This window comes from Onychomys torridus, chromosome 2, assembly GCF_903995425.1.
Source record: "Onychomys torridus chromosome 2, mOncTor1.1, whole genome shotgun sequence".
NCBI lineage: Eukaryota > Metazoa > Chordata > Mammalia > Rodentia > Cricetidae > Onychomys > Onychomys torridus.
In genome coordinates this window covers 100,840,603-100,860,277 of record NC_050444.1, presented here as the reverse complement: position 1 = coordinate 100,860,277, position 19,675 = coordinate 100,840,603, and the positions used below count along the sequence as shown (strand labels likewise).

Here is a 19,675-nt window from a genome sequence, read left to right as displayed (position 1 = left end):
GGAAGTCAAGTACATCTTTGTGAAGTTCACCTTTACATGGTTCTGTGAATGGAACTCAGGTCAGCAGACATGCGTCAGTGAACATCAGACACCTTTACCTGCTGAGCCATCTCACTGACAAAATTGTTTTATAAACTTAAAGCATATGCCCTTTACTTTTTTACAGATTTATAGAATGTTACTAGAGTGGACTTCATGAATTAAATATGTAACGGTATTTATAGCCCCAGTGGAAATTCTACCTATTAATTTTTTTCCTACCTATTCTAAACAGCCTCCTGCCAGAGCTTTTAATTTATATGTGGCATTACATTTTCATAGAGTGGTTTGCTTTGTACATAGTTTGTTCCATTTTCTTTTTTTCTATTTTCAAGGTTTCTCTGTATAGCCCTGCCTGTCCTGGAACTTCTTCTGTAGACTAGGCTAGTTTCAAACTCAGATTTGCCCACCTCTGCATCTCAAATGCTGGGATTAAAGGCATGTGCCACCACTCCATGCTTGTTCAGTTTTTATTCTGTAACAGAAATGATTGTTTTTCTTAATTTTTTTTCTGTCTTGGTACAGATACAGATTTTTTAATTTTACTTATTTTGTGTTTTTTTGGGTATATGCATAATGTATGCATGTGTAGTGGTCAGAGTACAACTTTGTGGCATTGGTTCTCGATCCACTTTACCATGCTGTTGCTGGGCTTGCTCAGCAACTCCCTTCACCTGCTAAACCATCTATGTTCCCCATGCTGCTTTAATAATGTGGTCCTATATTGCCACTTGCACTCGTGAATATTCAAAAGCTCTAGAACTTAGGTAAAAATCAGCCACTATAGCTGAGCAATGGTGGCACACCTCTTTAATGCCAGCACTTGGGAAGCAGAGGCAGGTGGATCTCTGTGAGTTCAAGGCCAGCCTAGTCTATAGCATTAGTTTCAGGATAGTAAGTTTCTCTGCACAGAGAAAACTTATACTAGGGCCAGAGAACTTCCAAAGGAGATGTTTATGAAACTATTCTTCACTTTCTCATTCATCAACAAAAAACTTTTTAAAGCTCTAGGTAGAAAAAACTGGAAAAATATGAATCACCCTTAAAAAAGTGACCATTATTCAACTCTTAAAGCTAATGATGAAGTCGGGCGGTGGTGGCGCATGCCTTTAATCCCAGCACTCGGGAGGCAGAGCCAGGTGGATTTCTGACTTTGAGGCCAGCCTGATCTACAGTGATTTCCAGGACAGCCAAAGCTACACAGAGAAACCTGTGGGTGGGGTGGGGGACAAAAAATAAAAAAAAAATCTGATGTTTGTTCACGTGCCATATTGTTCTTTGACAAATTTTTAGATGTTCTGTAGAGTTTTGATGTCTTTCCTTGTTATACCAAGCCTTCTTTAGAAGGTCTTAACATGTAATTAGTATGTGTTATGGTACTCTGCATAGTGTCCTGTAATTGCTTCTGTGTATGGTATCATGTTACTGCCTCAGTCCTTACTTACAGTGTGACCAACTTGCTGATTTGATACCTGATGGAGTTCCCAGGCCAATATGAGTGATTAATTTATTAAAATTAATTCAAAACAGCCGGGTGGTGGTGGCAGCGCACGCCTTTAATCCCAGCACTTGGGAGCCAGAGCCAGGTAGATCTCTGTGAGTTCGAGGCCAGCCTGGTCCACAGAGCAAATTCCAGGATAGGCTCCAAAGCTACAGAGAAACCCTGTCTTGAAAAACAAAAACAAACAAACAAAAAAACCCAAGAAAAGTTAATTCAAAACAAAGAAATCTGGCCACTGTGACTTAAAATATTTTGTAGCGTTAGGAATAATATTCAAGGAGATTTTCCATTATTTTATTCCTTTACAAAAGAATTGATCAAAAAAGTAAAAGTTTGGGATTTTTGAAACATTAGTATTTTAGGTGGTGACATACTTCCCACCTCCAGCTTTCCTACTTTGATGGTATAAAGCTCAGGCTGGTCTCCTTTTAGAATTCACATGCCTCACTCTCCTGAGTGCCACTGTGTCTTGCCAAAACTGATAAATTTGCCATTTTAAAATTTTCTGCGGCAAGGTGTCACTCCATATCCTAGCTTGGCTTACAGGTTGTTTAGCTTAGGGTACTCTCAAACTTGTAGCCATCTTCCTACCTAAAATGCTGGCAATACAGTAGCAACACTCCCTGCTTTAAAATTCTAATAAAGTTCTATATATTAAATACCCTTTACAACAGAAATTGGGGTACTCCCTTAACTGTTAGTTTTTGATTTTTGCATGAGCAGAAAAATTTCAAGTTGGGTAAGCCATTTTTTAGAAATTAATAATTTATTCTTCATAGGCATCAACTAAACAATCAAATGCATCATCTGATGTTGAAGTTGAAGAAAAAGAAACTAGTGTTTCAAAGGAAGATACTGATCATGAAGAAAAAGCCAGCAATGAAGTATGTTTTCTTTCTTTTCTGGTCTAAGAAGAAAATGTATCTATGGGTAGTAGTTATTGCATATACTGCAAGGGAGGAATAGGCATGGGGCTGTCTCATACTGCCTGTGGATTTTACGATTATTGCAAGAAAGAAATTATAACGTGAGTTGACTGGCAAATTAGGAAGTAATCTTTGAAATATTTGAAAAATGAATGAAAACAGCTTAATTTTCTTGAATTTTAAATCTTGTTTTTATAAAATAGCTTATGCATCTTTAATATGCATATTTTCAAATAGTTTTTAGATTTCCTATATCTATGCTTGTGCCCTTGATGCATTCCTGTTGCCTGTGGAGGGCATTGGATACCCTGGAATTGGAGTTAAAAATGGTTGTAAGCCTGGTAACTGAACATGAGTCCTGAAAGACCAGCATTTTTTTTTTAACCACTGAACTTTCTCTCTAGCTTTTGGATGGAAGTTTTTATTTGAAATTGTTTTTATGCCCAAAACAGGTGTAACTGTAAGGTAGGTTACTATTTATTAGAGATCTGTTTTTTTCCTTTAAAAAAAAAAAAAAAATGGACCTGAAGAGATGGCTCAGTGGCTAAGAGTACTGACTACTCTTCCAGAGGACCTCAGTTCAATTCCTAGCACCCACATGGCGGCTCACAACTATCTAACTCCAGTTCCAATAGACCCAACACCCTCACACAGGAATAGATGCAGGCAAAACACCAAAAATGAAAATAAATTTCAAAACCAAACCAAAAATAAAGTATTGTGGGCTGGAAGTGCTTAAAAAAATTAGACTGAAAAAATGTTAAGCCTGATTTATTCCTACTTGAGTCGTCATTTGAGTAGATACACAGGCATTGTGGGCTGGTGTGGTCATTGCTCTATTGCTGTGAAGACACACCATAACTAAGGCATCTCTTACCCAAAAAAAGTACTGAATTGGGACTTAGTTACAGTTTCATGACGGGAGCATGGTGCTGGAGAAGTAGCTGAGAGTTTTATATCTAGATCTGCAGGCAGCAGGAAGAATGAGAGACACTAGGCCTGGTTTGAGCTTCTGAGACTTCAAAGCCCATCCTCAATGACACTTTCTCCAACAAGGCCACAACTCCTGTTCCTTCTCAAGTAGTGCCACACTTAATGACTAAGCATTCAAATATATGATCCTGTGGAGGCCATTCATATTTAAACTTCTGAAAATAGCAGCAGGTATTCCATAAGGTTTTTTTTCCCCCTGAAGATACTAATTGTTGTCACTATAATAGTAAGACTTAATTCCAAAGGTTAGAGTAACAAGAGATTTCATCCTGCACTATCAGTGAAGCATGTTTGTGACTTAGTTTAAGCAAATTTCTTACACACTCTTGTATAATATATTCAATTTCAAAATTTGTGTTTTTTGCTATTTTGCCTGCTTGTGTTTTGTGTTTTAGGATGTGACTAAAGCAGTTGACATAACCACTCCCAAAGCTGCCAGGCGAGGAAGAAAGAGAAAGGTAATTTCTTCAGTACACCATAAGAATGTTAAAAGGAATTTTACTTAAACTAAGTAAAATTTAGGGAGAATGGAGATAAGGAAACTTATTCACACTTGATCTATGCCCTTTAATTTTTAAAGGCTAAGCTGGTTACTTTTTAAAGTGTTTTTTTTCTTGGTGATAAAACTATGGCATCCTTAAGTTAAGCTGAATGATGAAAGAGGAAGTAAAGTGAAACAATTTTCACTCCTTTCAACTTTCTGCCTCATTTTTTAGTTTTGATTTTTCAAGACAGGCTTTCTCTGTATTGTTTTGGTGCCTGTCCTGGAACTCACTCTGTAGCCCAGACTGGCCTCAAACTCACAGAGATCCGCCTGCCTCTGCCTCCGGAGTGCTGGCATTAAAGGCGTGCACCACCACCACCAGGCCTCATTTACTCTGTAAAATGAAAAGTATATAATCACATTGTTGATTATTTAGTGCAGTGAAATAGTAAATTCCTGATTCTTCAATACTAGCAGTGACTGTTGGTCCATGGTGCTGGTTTACTGTCATGAGAAATGAGTGGTGGTGACACCAGAGCCTAGCTATTTCGTAGGCTTTTCATTCATGTTTAGGTTTTGTTCACACCTTTCTGTGACCTAGTTATTACATCCTAGACATTTGCACGCCAAAGACAGAAATGAAGTCAAGAATTTAATGTCTCAGGAAGGAATAGAAGAAAACAATTGCAGTGGCCTTTTGTCCTCTGGTGACGTGTGGCAACTAATGTACTAACTCTGCAGTTTTAAACAAGGGGCACATAAAAGAGCAGTTCATCTGAGGGTGTATCCAGACACAGACTGAGGGGTTTCAAGACTTGTGAGGCATATTTTATTATTGATAGGCTTTACAGTTGGATGGAAATGGGAATAAAACTACAATGTTTTTCTGAAGAAATGAAATTATGGGAAATCATTGAATCATTTAAAATGTTACATGACTCCCTTTTTAAGACAGCGTGATGATGATAAATTGTATCAGGGCAGTGAGATCAGATCCGTGAGAAAGTCAGAAATTTAGAACTGACTTCATTGGCACAGTGAACAATTGAAACAGGTTTCTTGTTGATTTTTTTTTTTTTTTTTTTTTTTTGTTAAATCATAATAGAGAAATACAGGAATGCTTAATTTTCTTCAGCTTTCTGTATTGCACTTGCCATACAAAGTGTTTTTGTTGTTGTAGTGTTTTGTTTTGTTTTTTTTTCCTTTTTGTCTTTTTTGAGACAGGGTCTTTTTGTGTATTCCTGGGTGCTCTGGAACTTGTTATGTAGACCAAGCTGACCTCAAACTTACAGAGATCTGCCTGCCTCTGCTTCCTGAGTGCTGGGGTTAAAGGCCTGCACCACCATGCTTGGCCAACCTATCGTTTTATAAAGGTTTGTGATAACTCTGCAGAGCTAGTCTTTCCAATAATATGTGTTTACTTTGTGTCATGTTTTGCTAATTCTATTCATAGATTTTGTTATGTGTGTTACTGTGGTCTAATGATCTTTGATAATTTTTTGAGGCACCACAATTGCTTAATATAAGACAGCATCAATTGATAAATTAATGACTGCTTCCCTATGGGCCATTCTTGGTCTTAGAATAATACTGAGATTAATTAGTCTGTTTGTAAAAGGCCTCTAGGTCTTCATGTGGAAAACCTCACAGGCAGGCCTCTTTAAACTAAAAGCTATAAATGATTAATCTTAGTAAACAGGCATGTTAAAGGCTGAGGTATGCTGAAAACTGAGCTTCTTGGGCCTGTAAGCCACGTTGCGAATGCAGATAAAAAGGAAAAGTACTCTACAAAATTCAGAATGCTGTTGAAAGTGAATGCTGGAATGATAGAGTGCAACAGATTCATTGCTGCTAAGGAGAAAGTTATATTAATGGTCAGGATAGAGCCAGTCAGAATGCAGCTGTAAGCCAAAACCCAATCCACAGCAAGGCTGAGGGAAGTGAAAAAAGTACAGATCAACAGATGAAGCTCTACTGGGTCAGTTGATGAGATACAAAGCAAGAAGCTGCCTTCACAACATAAAGCTACAGGAAGTAGCAGGTGCTGATGGAGAAGCTCCATTAAGTTACCCAGGTGTAGCTAAGATAACTGACGAATATGACCAGGCTCAGTGTAAATAGCCTTGCTTTGGAAGAAAATGCCACCTAGGAATAATCAATGTCTGTATTCAAAACCTCAGAAGATGGACTGATCATTAGGGTCTGGACCTATTAGTGACTTAAAAAATATGAACCCATTTTGAAAACCCTAGGACATTTAGGAATTGAACTAAATGAACCTTGACTCTTTGTTATAAATGAAACACAAAAGCCTGAATGGCAGCTATTCACATGGTTTGCTGAATTTCTTAGTCCCACTGTGGAGTCCCCTTCTTCTGGGAAAAAGACTACTTTCTAAAGATGTTCAGTGACAATGCACCTGGTTGCTCAGGTGCTGTGATGTAATGGAAATGTACAAATAGAATATTTTCATACCTGTAAGTAAATTAACACTTGTTCATGAGCAGGGAAAGTGATTTATTTCATGGTAGAGTCTCCTGGTGAAGATACTATAAATGTTGAAATGACACTAAAAAGGATTTAGGATATTAAATGGCTCATAAAGCAGCAGCAGATTTTGAGAAAGCTGACTGCAATTTTGAAAAGTCTGTAGATAAAATAGTAAAAAAAAAAACAATCGCTGCATAGTACAAAGAAACATTTTGTGCATGGAATAAATCAGTTGATGGGACAGATTTCATTTTTTGCCTCATTTTAAGACATTGCCACAGCTCTTCTACCTTTAGTAACTATCATGCTGATTAAGTTGTAGCCATCAACACCAAGGTAAGGCTGTCTATTTGGCAATATAGCTTACTGACGGCATAGGTGAGTTGTTAGAATTTTTTTTTGTGTGTGTTCTCAAACCTGGGGCTTTCAACATACTATAAGCAGAAACTTCACCACTGAATGAATACCCAAAGCCCTGTTTGCTAGCACTTTTAAACCAGTGAGGGTTTTTGTTTTGTGGTGCTGAGACTCGGCCAGTGCTTGTACATGCTGGGCAAGAGGTCCATTGCTGAGTTACATGCCCATCCTTATTAAGTATCCCTAAGTTGAGGTATGTACATTGTTCTTTTTTAAGACAATATTTTCATATATCTAATAGACTATAGCATAATGTACATGTAACTTTGATATGTATTTAATTGCCTGTAATGGTTAAGGTGAGGGGGTGTAACAGTGGCCTAGTATGATCATAGTAGGTCACAAAAGGCCTTTCTAAGGAATTAGCATTAAATTCCAAAGACACAGGCCTTATATCAAGTTATTTATTTTTGTTAGTATGAGAGGTAGAATTTAGAATACTTTCAGAAGTTTAAGTGACAGCTGATTGAAATAAGATGGTAAAGAGAATGGAGCAGAATGTAGGAAGACTCCAAGTTGTTTGCTTGAGTGACTGTATACTAGATATGGACACAGACATGTTGGTTTGGGGTCAGAAGGAAAAGTTAAAAACTCATGCAGTGAAGATACCTATGATAATAGTACAAAAGAGGGAAAAGGTACAACCACTGGTTTAAAGGTGAAATGTTAGAGGTCAAGAGAAAATGTTTGCTGGTGTAGATACAGAAACTAGAATTGGAATGGTATATAATAGAAATGAGGGAAGGTGCCTCTTCAAAGTGGTGACTGGAAGAACCATCAAGAGGAACCTGAAGTTGTCTGTAAGCAACAGAGAGAAGAATTTGACTAAGGGAGTTAACGACAGTACAAAGGATCTAGTGAGATGTTTGGTAATTAGCCTATTCAAGAGATTTCAGTTTCATTTAGGTTAAGTGCTAGGGACAGAAATGAGATGAAGTAGATTGGAGAATAAATGTTTAATGATACTATATATTTGAAATCTCGAGAAACGAAAGGAGTTCTATAACAGTGCATCAGGATTTGCATATATAAAGGGAAACATTTAATGTGAAATAACAGTAAAAATCTTACCATTTTTCTTAGCAAAACTAGGAAAAGTGGATAGTTAAAGGGGTTGATTTAAGAAGAGATGTGCTCACTTTGACTCAAGGGAATTGGAATCAAGGAAGTTCTTTCTAGCTGTATTTCCCCTTTTCCCCCATTCAGTTAGATCAAGACTTTAGTTCAATGGGTAAGTGACTAAAAGTTTATGTGAGCTATTAAGGGCTTATAGTAGAAGGTCAAAGGATTAACACCAGATTTGAGATGCCAACTTTAAAGGATTAAATTATTTCATGTTTATACCCCATCCTATCCTGCCTCTTAGGACTCATCAGCTTGTAATCTTCTGGGATTTGTGAAACAGATGTAGCAAAGTCATCAAAGGGGCTATGAATAGTGGATCCATGATGCATATGGCATGGCGTTAGGAAAGAGAAAAGATAGTACAGTTAAAAATCATGATAACAATGAGAAAGAATGAATCCAGCATTAGAGTTTCAGTCAGATATTAAAATTATAAGTAAAATCTAGAATGTGAACATTAAAGATATTCATGTATATATTTCAAATAACTGAATTATTCCTTTCTCTGGTCAGAATATTTTCATGAGTAATGGCTTTTACTTGCATGCTTTTGCACATAGTCATAAGTGTATATCCATGGTAGGGCCAATCTTTGTTTAGTATTAGAGTTGATCTTTCTTATTATATTAAATATTCATGAATGTCTGTTGGTATGTTCTCAAATGATCCATTGTACCTGTAATTCTTACTTGCTTTCGACTTATTTCCAAATGCATAAAGGGTAAGTTATTTTTGCCCTGAAGAGCTGATTGATGTATTTGAACCTAACTTTGAAGTACCTTTGACCTATTATTATTAAGTCATCAGTAGGAAGAGTTTGAGTTTAACCTTTAGCACCTGTGGAGCTTTATGGAAATACAGTGATCTAGTTCCTTAATATGGAGTTGCAGGATCAGATTTGGTATAGGGCAGCATGATCTCATGCATTTTTCCCCCCCAAGACAGGGTTTTTCTGTGTAATAGTTGCTACCTGTCCTGGAACTCTTTGTAGCTTTGTAGACAAGCCTGGCCTTGAACTCACAGAGATCTGGCTCAATCTTAACCTAGCTCTTAAGGCAGGAACTGAACCTGGTGGGAAATGCCTATAATCACAAGACTTGGGAGGCTGAGGTGGGAGGAAAGAGTTTTTAAGGCTGGTCTGGGTTTCTAGGCTGTATTTCTCCGCCCCTCCCCTCAAAAAGAAGTAAAAACAAACAAACAAAAACAAAAAAAGGAATGCTGTTTCTTACTCAGGACTAAAGTAAATTCATTGAATTTTTGGATTGGGTGGTTCTATATGATTTTGGATACATTCTTGCTGTTTTTCCATTGGCACAGTTAGTACTGAAGTCCAAGTGGCTCTTGCTGTCCTTAGTTCCTTCAATTGAATTTCTTTCTAGTTGTTTTCCTCACTTTGCAATTATAATCACTACCGTCTATTTCCTCATGTTTTCATTTCCTATCTAATATGTGGTTCTATTTTCCTAAAATAAGTAAAATCAGTAATAACTGATTCTCATTTGGGCCCATTAACTTTTCAGCCTTGTAGTTTGGAAAGCTTTCTATGAAAAAATAAAAGTAACTTCTATAGGAGAGCATCAGATGTCTGTCTCAGTTGAAAGATGAAGTATATGTATATTAGCAAAGTTAATGAATTAGAAGTAGCAATGTGATTTGTTACAGCATAACTGCATTATTATCAAGAAATGTTAGCCTTATTTTTTCAAATGAGAAATTATAAAAAGTAATGGGGAAAAAGTGAGATGATACTCATAAGTTGATTGTTCAAAAGTAATAAAAATCATATTGAAATTATGCTATTTATGTTATTATGGAGTTACAAGGTCTTGCTAATACATGTTAATTAAATTTTTGTGATTCAGGCTGAAAAACAAGTGGACACTGAAGAAGCAGGAATGGTGGCTGCAGCAACAGCTTCTGCTAACTTGAAAGCAAGTCCTAAGAGAGGACGACCTGCAGGTAGATCTTAATCCTTAATACTTATTGGTTTGTTAGTAATATTCTCTCCATTAAAACATTACTGGCTGAAGTGTTTTGAAATTATATGGATAGCAGTTGATTTAAAGACAGTCATGTCTCACTTTAAACATGGATATAGATGAGGCTTGAGATATTAGTCATTAGGCAGTCACTGTGTGAACAATATTGTATATTTACACAGACTAAGCTCTCTGTGGTGTCAATAGGACATGCAGGCTTACAGGACTACCACTGTATGTGCTACATGCCTTTGAGAAATTGTCGTGCAGATGTGAGGCTGTATCAAATAACAGTGTCAAAGGAGAAAGAAATGGTTTCTGCTGGATACAGCTACTTACTAAATGTGAAATTGAATTGACGTGGCTTCTACTGCCAAATGAAGCTGCTGCGCTTAAACTACCTTGAATAGTGGGCTTTTTTATTTTTTCCACTTTAAAATTACTGCATTCTGATAGGATATTTGTTTAGTATTGACTTAACAATTTGGAAATAATGTTGAGTTGTTTTTCATAATACAGAAGTAGAACACTGAAAGTAGAGCCTTTTTTTCCTACATCATCATAGGATCCTTACTGAAAACTCGTAAGATTAGTCCAATTTGGAAAGAAAAATTAGAATCTATTTACATGTTTTGTAATATTAATGGATCAAACTGGTGATGATAAAGATCTTGAGGAATACTGATACAAAGTTCCAAAGATGTATGTAAAGTATACAAAAACTATTGGGATAGAAATATGAATTCTGAATGAGTGATATTTATAGAGTTGTTTTGTGACATTTGTTAAAACAGCAATGAAAAATGCTTTTTTAAAAAAGATACGCATTTTTAAATTTATTCTCTTCTCATACATTGCATATCAACTGCAGTTTTCCCCCTTGTCTACTTTTCCCAGTTTAGATCTATCAGATATAATAAGGACAAATGGAAATTTTCCTGATGCATGGGGTCACTAGTTATGCCCTTAAATAATACTTTTGTGTATTACGCAACATTGTATTCCACATAAGCTTTGCATTTAAAAGGGAAATTGTCTTTTTTTTTCCATATGAAAATTAGCTACTGAAGTCAAGATTCCAAAACCAAGAGGCAGACCTAAAGTGGTAAAACAGCCTTGTGCTTCAGAGAGTGACATGTGAGTTTATTTTTAATATAAAATTAGTTATTGAGCCCTTTGTAAATAAGTAAAAATACTTTTATGTTTTTAACCATTTGGTTTTTTTTTTTTTTTTTTGTCTTACATATTATTTGTATTGCTATTTTGTTTCTGAAAATTATGGAGATTGGAGAATTTGTGTAAATGGGAAAGATTTCTTAAGATAGAAAATCTAGTTATTTGGTTAAGCTTTTTTGTGGTGTACGATAGCATAAACTTTGGTAATGTAGGCTAAAAGGGAAACTGGGCAGGGTAGATTGCTGAAGAGATTTCTGGGCAGACTATATCTGAAGTAGTGTCCACAGACCTTTTTCTGTTCTGTATAACAAGTTCTTTAAAAGAGTATAAAAATCAATTTTAGAATGGTATTTAGTTACCAAGGAAGTGTTTTTTCTTTTTCCTCTTGTCATCTGTTCTTCCAAATCCTGTTCCCTTTGACTTTTGAAGAAACTTGAGAAGGGATGAAATATTTAGGAAATGATGATTGTATCTAAAGGTTTTATAGGGAAACTCAATTAAGGATGGATTTACTAAGCAGTGGCATGGTGGCCATGACTTTAATCCCAGCATTTGGGAGGCAGAGGCAGGTGATCTCTATGAATTCAAGGCCAGCCAGGGCTACACAGAAAAAACCCTTTTTTGAGAAACAATTTGCTGATTAAAAAATAAAACAACACTGTGTGTGGTATGTACACATGTATGTATACACAGGTGCTCTTAGAGTCAGACTGGGTATCAGATCTGCTGGAGCTTCAGTTTACAATGGTGAGCTACGTGAGGTTGCTTGGGAACCAAAGCCCTAGATTTATGAAAGAGCAACAAGTACTCTTCAACACCAAGCCATGTTTCCACACCTGACCTGGTTATTTCAAGGATTGTTGATTATGGAGTACTATTGGAGGGCTGTACTTTTCAACCAAAATATAACACTTAGAAGAGCTTTATTCCCAAGCTAGTTGTTAGAATACTCAAAAAGGGGAAACCAGCAAAAATGGCAGTAGAGCAGACACACTTGTTACGTGTGTGTGCTTAATATGCTTGAAAACTGCAAATTTTAAGGGTAGGGTTCTTAAATGCTTGTGATAAATATAAATAGCCTGAATGATTCATTAATGTTGAAATGGCATATATATTTAATATACGTAATTTTTACGTGCCAGTTAAAAAATAGTGGCAATCTGTTTACAGTCATTATTCCACAAGGAGTCGGTGTGTTAATTTCATGGTTTCTGTGATCATTTGCTTAATAAAAGAAACTGGTGAGATATTTACTATTATATGCTTTTCAATCCCCACAAATGACTGTGATTTTATTTCTGAAACAAATACTTTTTTTAATTTGATGTGCATTGGCGTTTTGCCTGCACGTATGTCTGTGTGAGGGTGCCATTCCCTGGAGCTGGTGTTACAGACACTGGTGAGCTGCCATGTGGGTGCTGGGGATTGAACCTGAGTCTTCTGGAAGAGCAGTCAGTACTCTTTAAAACACTGAGCCATCTCTCCAGTCCCTAAAACAAATATTCTTATAAATATGTAAGTATAATTCTATTAAATGGGGACTGGGTTGTCATTGGGTACTTGAGATTGAACCTAGGCCCTCTGCAAGAATTAAATCTCCTTTTTAAACAAATAAGTCACATTAAAAGCAAATTGGAAAACCAATCACATTTTATTGACCTGGTGCTACTACAATTTTGTATCTTGCAGTATTTGTTGTGGAATTCCATTTTATGATAGGATGACAAATACCATCTTTTATGTTTTAGATTTTATTTTACATAAAAATTCCCTGTAATTTTTCCCCCCGCCCCTGAAATACTTGTTTGGCAATGAGTATAATTGAAGGCTGAAGAGATGGCTCAGCAGTTAAGGGAGTACTTACCTCCACACGTACATATACATGAATAAAGAAAAAGTAGAAATGAATTGTTCACCTTCCATTGCTATGCTCTAACATAGGGTTATCGATGAAGACAAAGGGAAAAAAAAGGGGCCAGAGGAAAAGCAACCTAAAAAGCAGCTTAAAAAGGAAGAAGAAGGTCAAAAGGAAGAGGATAAGCCAAGAAAAGAACCAGATAAGAAAGAAGGGAAGAAAGAAGTGGACTCTAAACGGAAAAATTTAGCTAAACCAGGGGTTACATCAACCTCTGATTCCGAAGATGAAGATGATCAAGAAGGTGAAAAGGTAGAAAATGACATTCAGACTCCCCTCATTTGTATGGTTTATTTGTGTATATACAAGTCAGCACACTGGGGACATCAGGTGTCCTCCTTTTGGCGCTTGTTTTCTGTTTTTGTGTGGTTTGTATGTGCACTTGGGTGTAGAGGCCCAGGGTTATGTGTAATTGTTCTCAGTTGCTCTTGACTTGATTCTTTAAGAAGTATTTATCAAGCAAACACAAAGCTCCCCATGTGCCTAATCTAGGCTGTCAGTTTGCTCTGGGGATCACTTGTATTTGCCTACAAAGGCTTTAATTATAGGTCGGCCACTATAGTTATCTAGAATTTTTGTGTTTTGGGGATATAGACTCTGGTCCTCTTGCTTACATACCAGACACTTTAAATGCTGAACAATCTCCCTAACTCACTTCACCTTAGGCTAATTTTTTTGGGGTGAGGTGGGGGGCGGGGTGGAGGTGGTGGTGAGTCAGGGTTTCTCCATGTATCCCTGCGTGTCCTGGAACTTGCTCTGTAGACCAGGCTGGCCTTGAACTCACCTGCCTTCTGAGTGCTGGGATTAAAGGTGTTGACCACCACCCTCCAGCGTTAATTTTTATATTTTCTCTTCCATGCGTGAAAGCTTTGCCTGCATGTATGTGTGTGCATCATGTGTGTGCTGGTATCCTTAAAAGTTAGACCAACTGGAGATGTGGATGGTAGTAGACTCTCTCTCCATGTGGGTACTAGAAGTTGAGGCTTGGTCCTCTGCTGGAGCAGTCAATGCTCTCAACATTGTTACCTGGTAAGCCCAGATAGTGTCTCACTGAATCTGAAACCAGACTAGCTGGCTAGCCAGCTTTTTAATCTACTTGTGATATTGTTCCCCTTCCCGGTCACCCCAAGCACACGTGTTACAGATGTGTACAGTTATACTCAGCTTTTACATGGTTGGTAGGGATTTGGAGCCAGGTCCTTGTTCTTGAACATAAAGCATTTAACTCAGGAGCTGTTACCCAGATATTTTATAATTTTGTTTCTTAGTTTAGGAAATTTTTTTTGTTAAGTTTTCAAGATAAGGTTTCTTTGTGTAGCCCTGACCTGGAACTTGCTCTGTACTTCAGGCTGGCCTCGAACTCACAGATCTGCCTGCCTCTCCTGACTGCTGGGATTAAAAGTGTTTACCATCATGCCTTGCAAGTTGTTTAGTTTTTAAAAGGCCTTCTTTGTTTTTCCCAAGACAAGAGTTTCTCTGCAGCAGTCCTGGCTGTCTTCAAAATCAGAGATTCCTTGCTTCTTTAAACAAAGTATAATTCTTAGGCTATGAGCATTTACTTTTATGAATGTTTACATGGTTTTTACCTTTCCTAGTAGAATTCTATTAGCTAATATAAAAGGCTTATTTGAAACTTTCTTTTATATCCTAAATTTTATCTTGACCTCATAATTTCTAGGAATTAGACATACTTCTAACCCAACTATGTAAACAGAGATTGTAGATAACCCAGATGACTGATCAATTTTAAGCTTTTCCTATTGTACATTTTATGCAGTGTAATTTTATTTGGATGCCATTACACGTTATAAGCTATATCTTTGTGAAAACATAAATTTTGTTTAATTGTGTAAATATGGGCTTTTATATCTTGAGTTGTCTGAATATTTTAGAAACCAAGTTTTAATTTTGGGGGGAAGGGATAGGTTTAAGACAGGGTCTAACTATTCAACCTTGGCTGATCTGTAACTTACTTTGTAGACCAGGCTAGCCTTTAACTCACAGGGACTGCCTCTTGTCTCCCAAGTGCTGAGATTAAAGGTGTGTGCTACCATACCATGCTCAAAGCCAGAATTTTTATTCAATAGCTTCGCAGTGTTCCAAGTTAAAATAACTATGGTTCAGGAGGGTAGTAGACTCATATCCATAGTCAGAGAAGAGTGGAGCTGTGTTCATGTTTATTTAAGCACGTGCTTCTCAAGGGTAGGTTTTGTTTTGTTTTTTCTTACCACGATGAATTAGTCAGGAATCACTGACTTGAGAGTGAACTGAATCCATCCTGATTCTCAAATCCACAGAAGAGGAAGGGTGGAAGAAACTTCCAGAGTGCTCACAGGAGGAACATGCTGAAAGGCCAACATGAGAAAGAAGCCGCAGAACGGAAACGCAAGCAAGAGGAACAAATGGAAACTGAGCAGTAAGTGTTCTTTTCAGTTCTATAAATCTTAGGTTGGGTTTTGTTTTAAGACTAGTTTGAAAGTTTTTAAGTAGACTCTGATTTTCCAGACTTCCTGAAGCCTTTTGAAGCAACTCCCCATATTAGAAAAACCCTTCCGTATGTGCTATTTGAGGCTCTAGTATTTTCTTAGAGGATGAAATTCACTGAGGTAATCCTCCAGTGAACTGTTTTGTAATTTAAAGTGAAAGTACATTTAGGTTTTGTTAGTGCTTTACAGAGTACTTCTATTTATCTGTATAACATGTTAAAAACATAGAAGGTAGAAAATATTGGTGGAGAAAGAATGTATTCTTTCATATTCATATTTATCATACCACTAGCAGGCCTGTGTAGAAATCAGTAAAAATAACAAAAGCACAGTTGGAAACCAGGAAGCCAATAGAAAGAAACCCAAAGGCTGGCAGGGCTTACATTTGATGTGTACATTATGAATGAAGTTTGAATTACATTTTGACACTTGGAAACAAGATATATTTACCATGAGGGATTTCTTCCTCCTTTATTGTATTCAATTATTTTATCAGTACAAGGAATAGTCATTGCTATTATAATTAGGCTTCATGTCTTTATTATACAGTTGTTTCCTAAGTTTATCATTAGACTCTTTTAGACTGTCACTTTCCCTGGTTTATAAAGTATCAGAACACTGGGCTTTTTATTGCTAGTGAGTGAGATGATTTTGAAAACATGTTGTAGGTCAATAAGACCATGTGGCAAATAGTAAAAACAGTATTCTTTTGCTTTTATGATGCATCTGCAAGCTGAACAACTTTATAGATATTGTCTCTGCTTCTGTAGTGGTTTGTAGGATACATAGCAGTTCAGCTGCTTGAGGGAGTTTAAAAGTGATTAAAATTCCAGACCATGGGCACATCTGTAAATGCCGTTATTCCTGTCCTTTCTCTTCACTGAATAACTGTGACTGTTTTTGCTTTTAACTGTGCTCCCTGACTTAAGGCATAAACTAGTTGTTGCTTAGTAAATCTAGCCCAATCCTTCTTCAGAATCTCAAGATATCTTTTTGTATATCATTTTCTTTTGAATGTCCTCCAATGTAACTTTCTCAAATTCTAATATTTGTGTTTTCTTTCCTTCTCCTGTTATTACAAAACTTTGTACTTGGACAGTTTTGCTCTGTAAAGCATTTCAGATGCAACTTGTGTGAAATGCATTATGCAAAATAAAGTTTATTGTATTGTATTCCCAGCCAAACAACATGTAATCTACAGTAATAAAAAATATATCTCATTTTGGGCTCAAAGCATTAATCCAGTAACTGAAAAGAGAATACAAGTGGAGCATACAAGCGATGAAGATCTTGAGACAGACTCATTGGACTGAATTTCCCCTCCCCCCCTTGATGGAAGAAATGTTCCAGATTCTAAATTGAGGACTTCATTACTAATGGCATTATTAACTGTGTTATGATTGTTAACAAAATATCCTGTAAGGTATACACTACATATTAAGGTGGCCATCATTCCTGCCTTTTTTTTTTTAAACCAAGCTTAAAATGAAGCTTTGTGTTTGAAAGTTATAACACACATAGATGAAGATGGTGGTTGTACATTATTTCATTTAGAAAATATGAAAACTCATTTTGTTTTGAAGCTAGGTGGTAAACTGGAATAGCTATTACGTTCTTGAAACATGGGGCAGCTGTGCCCCTTCCCGTGACATTCTTTTGTTGTTAAATTCTTTAGTCTTGTTTTTTTCTTTTTAATCCTGAGAGATTAAACATTAGACTTGTTAAGTAAAAAACAAAAAAAATGAACTGTAACCAAAATTTTAAAATAAAGTTTTTTTTAAAAAAAAACCTGATTTTTAGGTATTTTTTTGTTCTTGTCTATTTTAATTGGTTCATAATAAGGCCTGAATGCCAAGCTAAGGTACTAGAAATTAAAATTTCTAATTTGAAAAGGTTATTTTTCTTAATCTTAGTAATATGGTTCTTTTTCATTTATGAAATGGTATGTAAATATTAGTGGGTGTCATTAAGTTTGAGAATGGCATCCTCTCCAATTTTAAAATAAAATCCATAGTATCAGTTTAAAGCAGGTCTGATCATTACTGAAGCTAATTTCAAAGTCTCTCCAATTTCCTGCCTGTTGGAGATGTGGGGAACAACTTAATTGGTCTACTTTAATAGCTTTCAAAAATAATTCTAAGAAAAGAATTTGATAACAATTAATTCACTTCGCATTTATAGGTGTTCTCTTCCCATTGTGGCTTGTTTGGCCAGTGATCTTGAAATTGGATTTTTAGCAATCACAGTCACTGTGATTGCTTCAAAGTGATACTAACATGCCGAGGTTAACTTGGCATGTTTGAGTTTTGCCTGTACTTATGCAAATGCTGTAGAGCTGCATACTTCTAGAAATTAATCAGCATCCTGTGTTGTAGGCTGATTTATTATTTTTTTAAGGAACATATTTTAAACCTTTACATAGGGGAATATGGGCATCTGCTAACATTAGTCACAAAGTTCCAGTGTTTTGAAATATTTGTGTTAACATTTGATAGGCAGAATAAAGATGAAGGAAAGAAGCCAGAAGTTAAGAAAGTGGAGAAGAAGCGAGGTTAGTTACTTTACTTTCTAAGACATACAAATGACACACAGACAGTCTATGGAAGCTGGGTGTGATGGCATATGCCTGTAATCCAAGCACTTAGGAGGCAGAGCCAGGAGAACCACAAGTTCCAGGGCAACCAGGGGTACAAAGTGAGACCCTGGCTTAAAAAACCAAAGTACACAGATTAAAATATTTGTTGAATTCCATCTCATGTTCTTAAATCCTACCAATACAACTTTTCAAGTCTGATGGATTCTATGTTAAACTGCATTTTAAACAATTAAAAGTGACTTTGCTAATGTCTTTATATTTTAATGTTTATTTGGTGTCAGTTTTGCAACCTTGAGAAGCACTGGAGGGTTTGCCCATTTTGATAAATCACTTGCAGTTAATGGATAAGGTAAAATAGAAGTAAGACCTGACATATAGGAGTTCACCATCTAAGACAGAGCAGTTTGGAAACAAATGCAGCATGGTAGTAATTTTGTGCTTTTATGCTGCATGTTTCTTCTCCAGACCATATATAAAATTTAGTAAGTAACTTTTGATACTATTCATCTATATGGGCTTCTTAAAGATTACTTCGTAACCACCATTTATTTGTTAGACTGTACAGAGATATGGTGTGGGGGAAAAACTATTTACTGTTTTTCACATATTTCAATTTATAGAAACATCAATGGATTCTCGACTTCAAAGGATACATGCTGAAATTAAAAATTCACTCAAAATTGATAATCTAGTAAGTGTTCAACCTCATTTAAAATGCACGGCTTTAATAGCTTTATATATTTTCTCACATGACTAGTGTGTAAGTGTAAAATAAAAGGAACAATACCTGGCCATTTTGTACCTACTACCTTAAGAGCTTTAAAAACTCTTCAAAAGAGGACTCTTTAGCTGCTTTGGTAATTAACAGTTATGAAATTGCTGTTTTGTCATGAAGGATGTGAACAGATGCATTGAGGCACTGGATGAACTTGCTTCACTTCAGGTAACAATGCAACAAGCTCAGAGACACACAGAGATGATCACAACCCTGAAGAAAGTAAGTGGCTTCAAGACCTGCAGACCTAACAGCTTTTCTCAGTTCTTGAAAGAAAGCGTAAGTAAATCATTGAGGAAAACTAATTCTGACTATTGTTTTCTCAGATACGGCGGTTCAAAGTTAGTCAAGTTATCATGGAAAAGTCCACAATGTTATATAACAAGTTTAAGAATATGTTTTTGGTTGGTGAAGGGGATTCGGTCATCACTCAAGTGCTGAACAAATCTCTTGCTGAACAAAGACAGCATGAGGAAGCAAATAAAACCAAAGACCAAGGAAAGAAAGGGCCAAACAAAAAGCTAGAAAAAGAACAAACCGGTATGTGTCTATAACTTTAAGCTGGGTTTCCCCTTCTCAATGTTTGCGAGATTAACTGCTTCTGTAAATGCTTTTGTTACATATGTTAGAAAAAGTGGATATTGAAACCTTTATCAGTAATGAGGTTGCATTGTATATTCACTGGCTTTGAAACAGCTGAAATGTTTCTTAGTCAAGGTGATTATTAGTAACAGTAGAAATGACATTCACACAGAGTACTTGTACACAACCTG

General features: G+C 36.3%; 1 protein-coding gene across 3 annotated transcripts in view; it reads left to right on the top strand.

The window, feature by feature from the left end:
- Positions 1-19,675, top strand: part of Psip1 (PC4 and SFRS1 interacting protein 1) — a 38,885-nt gene that overhangs the window by 15,687 nt on the left and 3,523 nt on the right. The window contains exons 5-14 of one of the 3 annotated variants that reach the window (XM_036179895.1): positions 2,320-2,424; positions 3,855-3,917; positions 9,838-9,934; positions 11,016-11,091; positions 13,072-13,297; positions 15,343-15,461; positions 18,027-18,082; positions 18,748-18,818; positions 19,023-19,124; positions 19,229-19,442. In XM_036179895.1, the coding sequence (XP_036035788.1) occupies positions 2,320-2,424; positions 3,855-3,917; positions 9,838-9,934; positions 11,016-11,091; positions 13,072-13,297; positions 15,343-15,461; positions 18,027-18,082; positions 18,748-18,818; positions 19,023-19,124; positions 19,229-19,442 (1,129 nt within the window). Of the gene's footprint in view, positions 1-2,319; positions 2,425-3,854; positions 3,918-9,837; positions 9,935-11,015; positions 11,092-13,071; positions 13,298-15,342; positions 15,462-16,630; positions 17,310-18,026; positions 18,083-18,747; positions 18,819-19,022; positions 19,125-19,228; positions 19,443-19,675 lie in introns of those variants that run through there. The other 2 variants (XM_036179896.1, XM_036179897.1) reach the window with 2 other exon arrangements.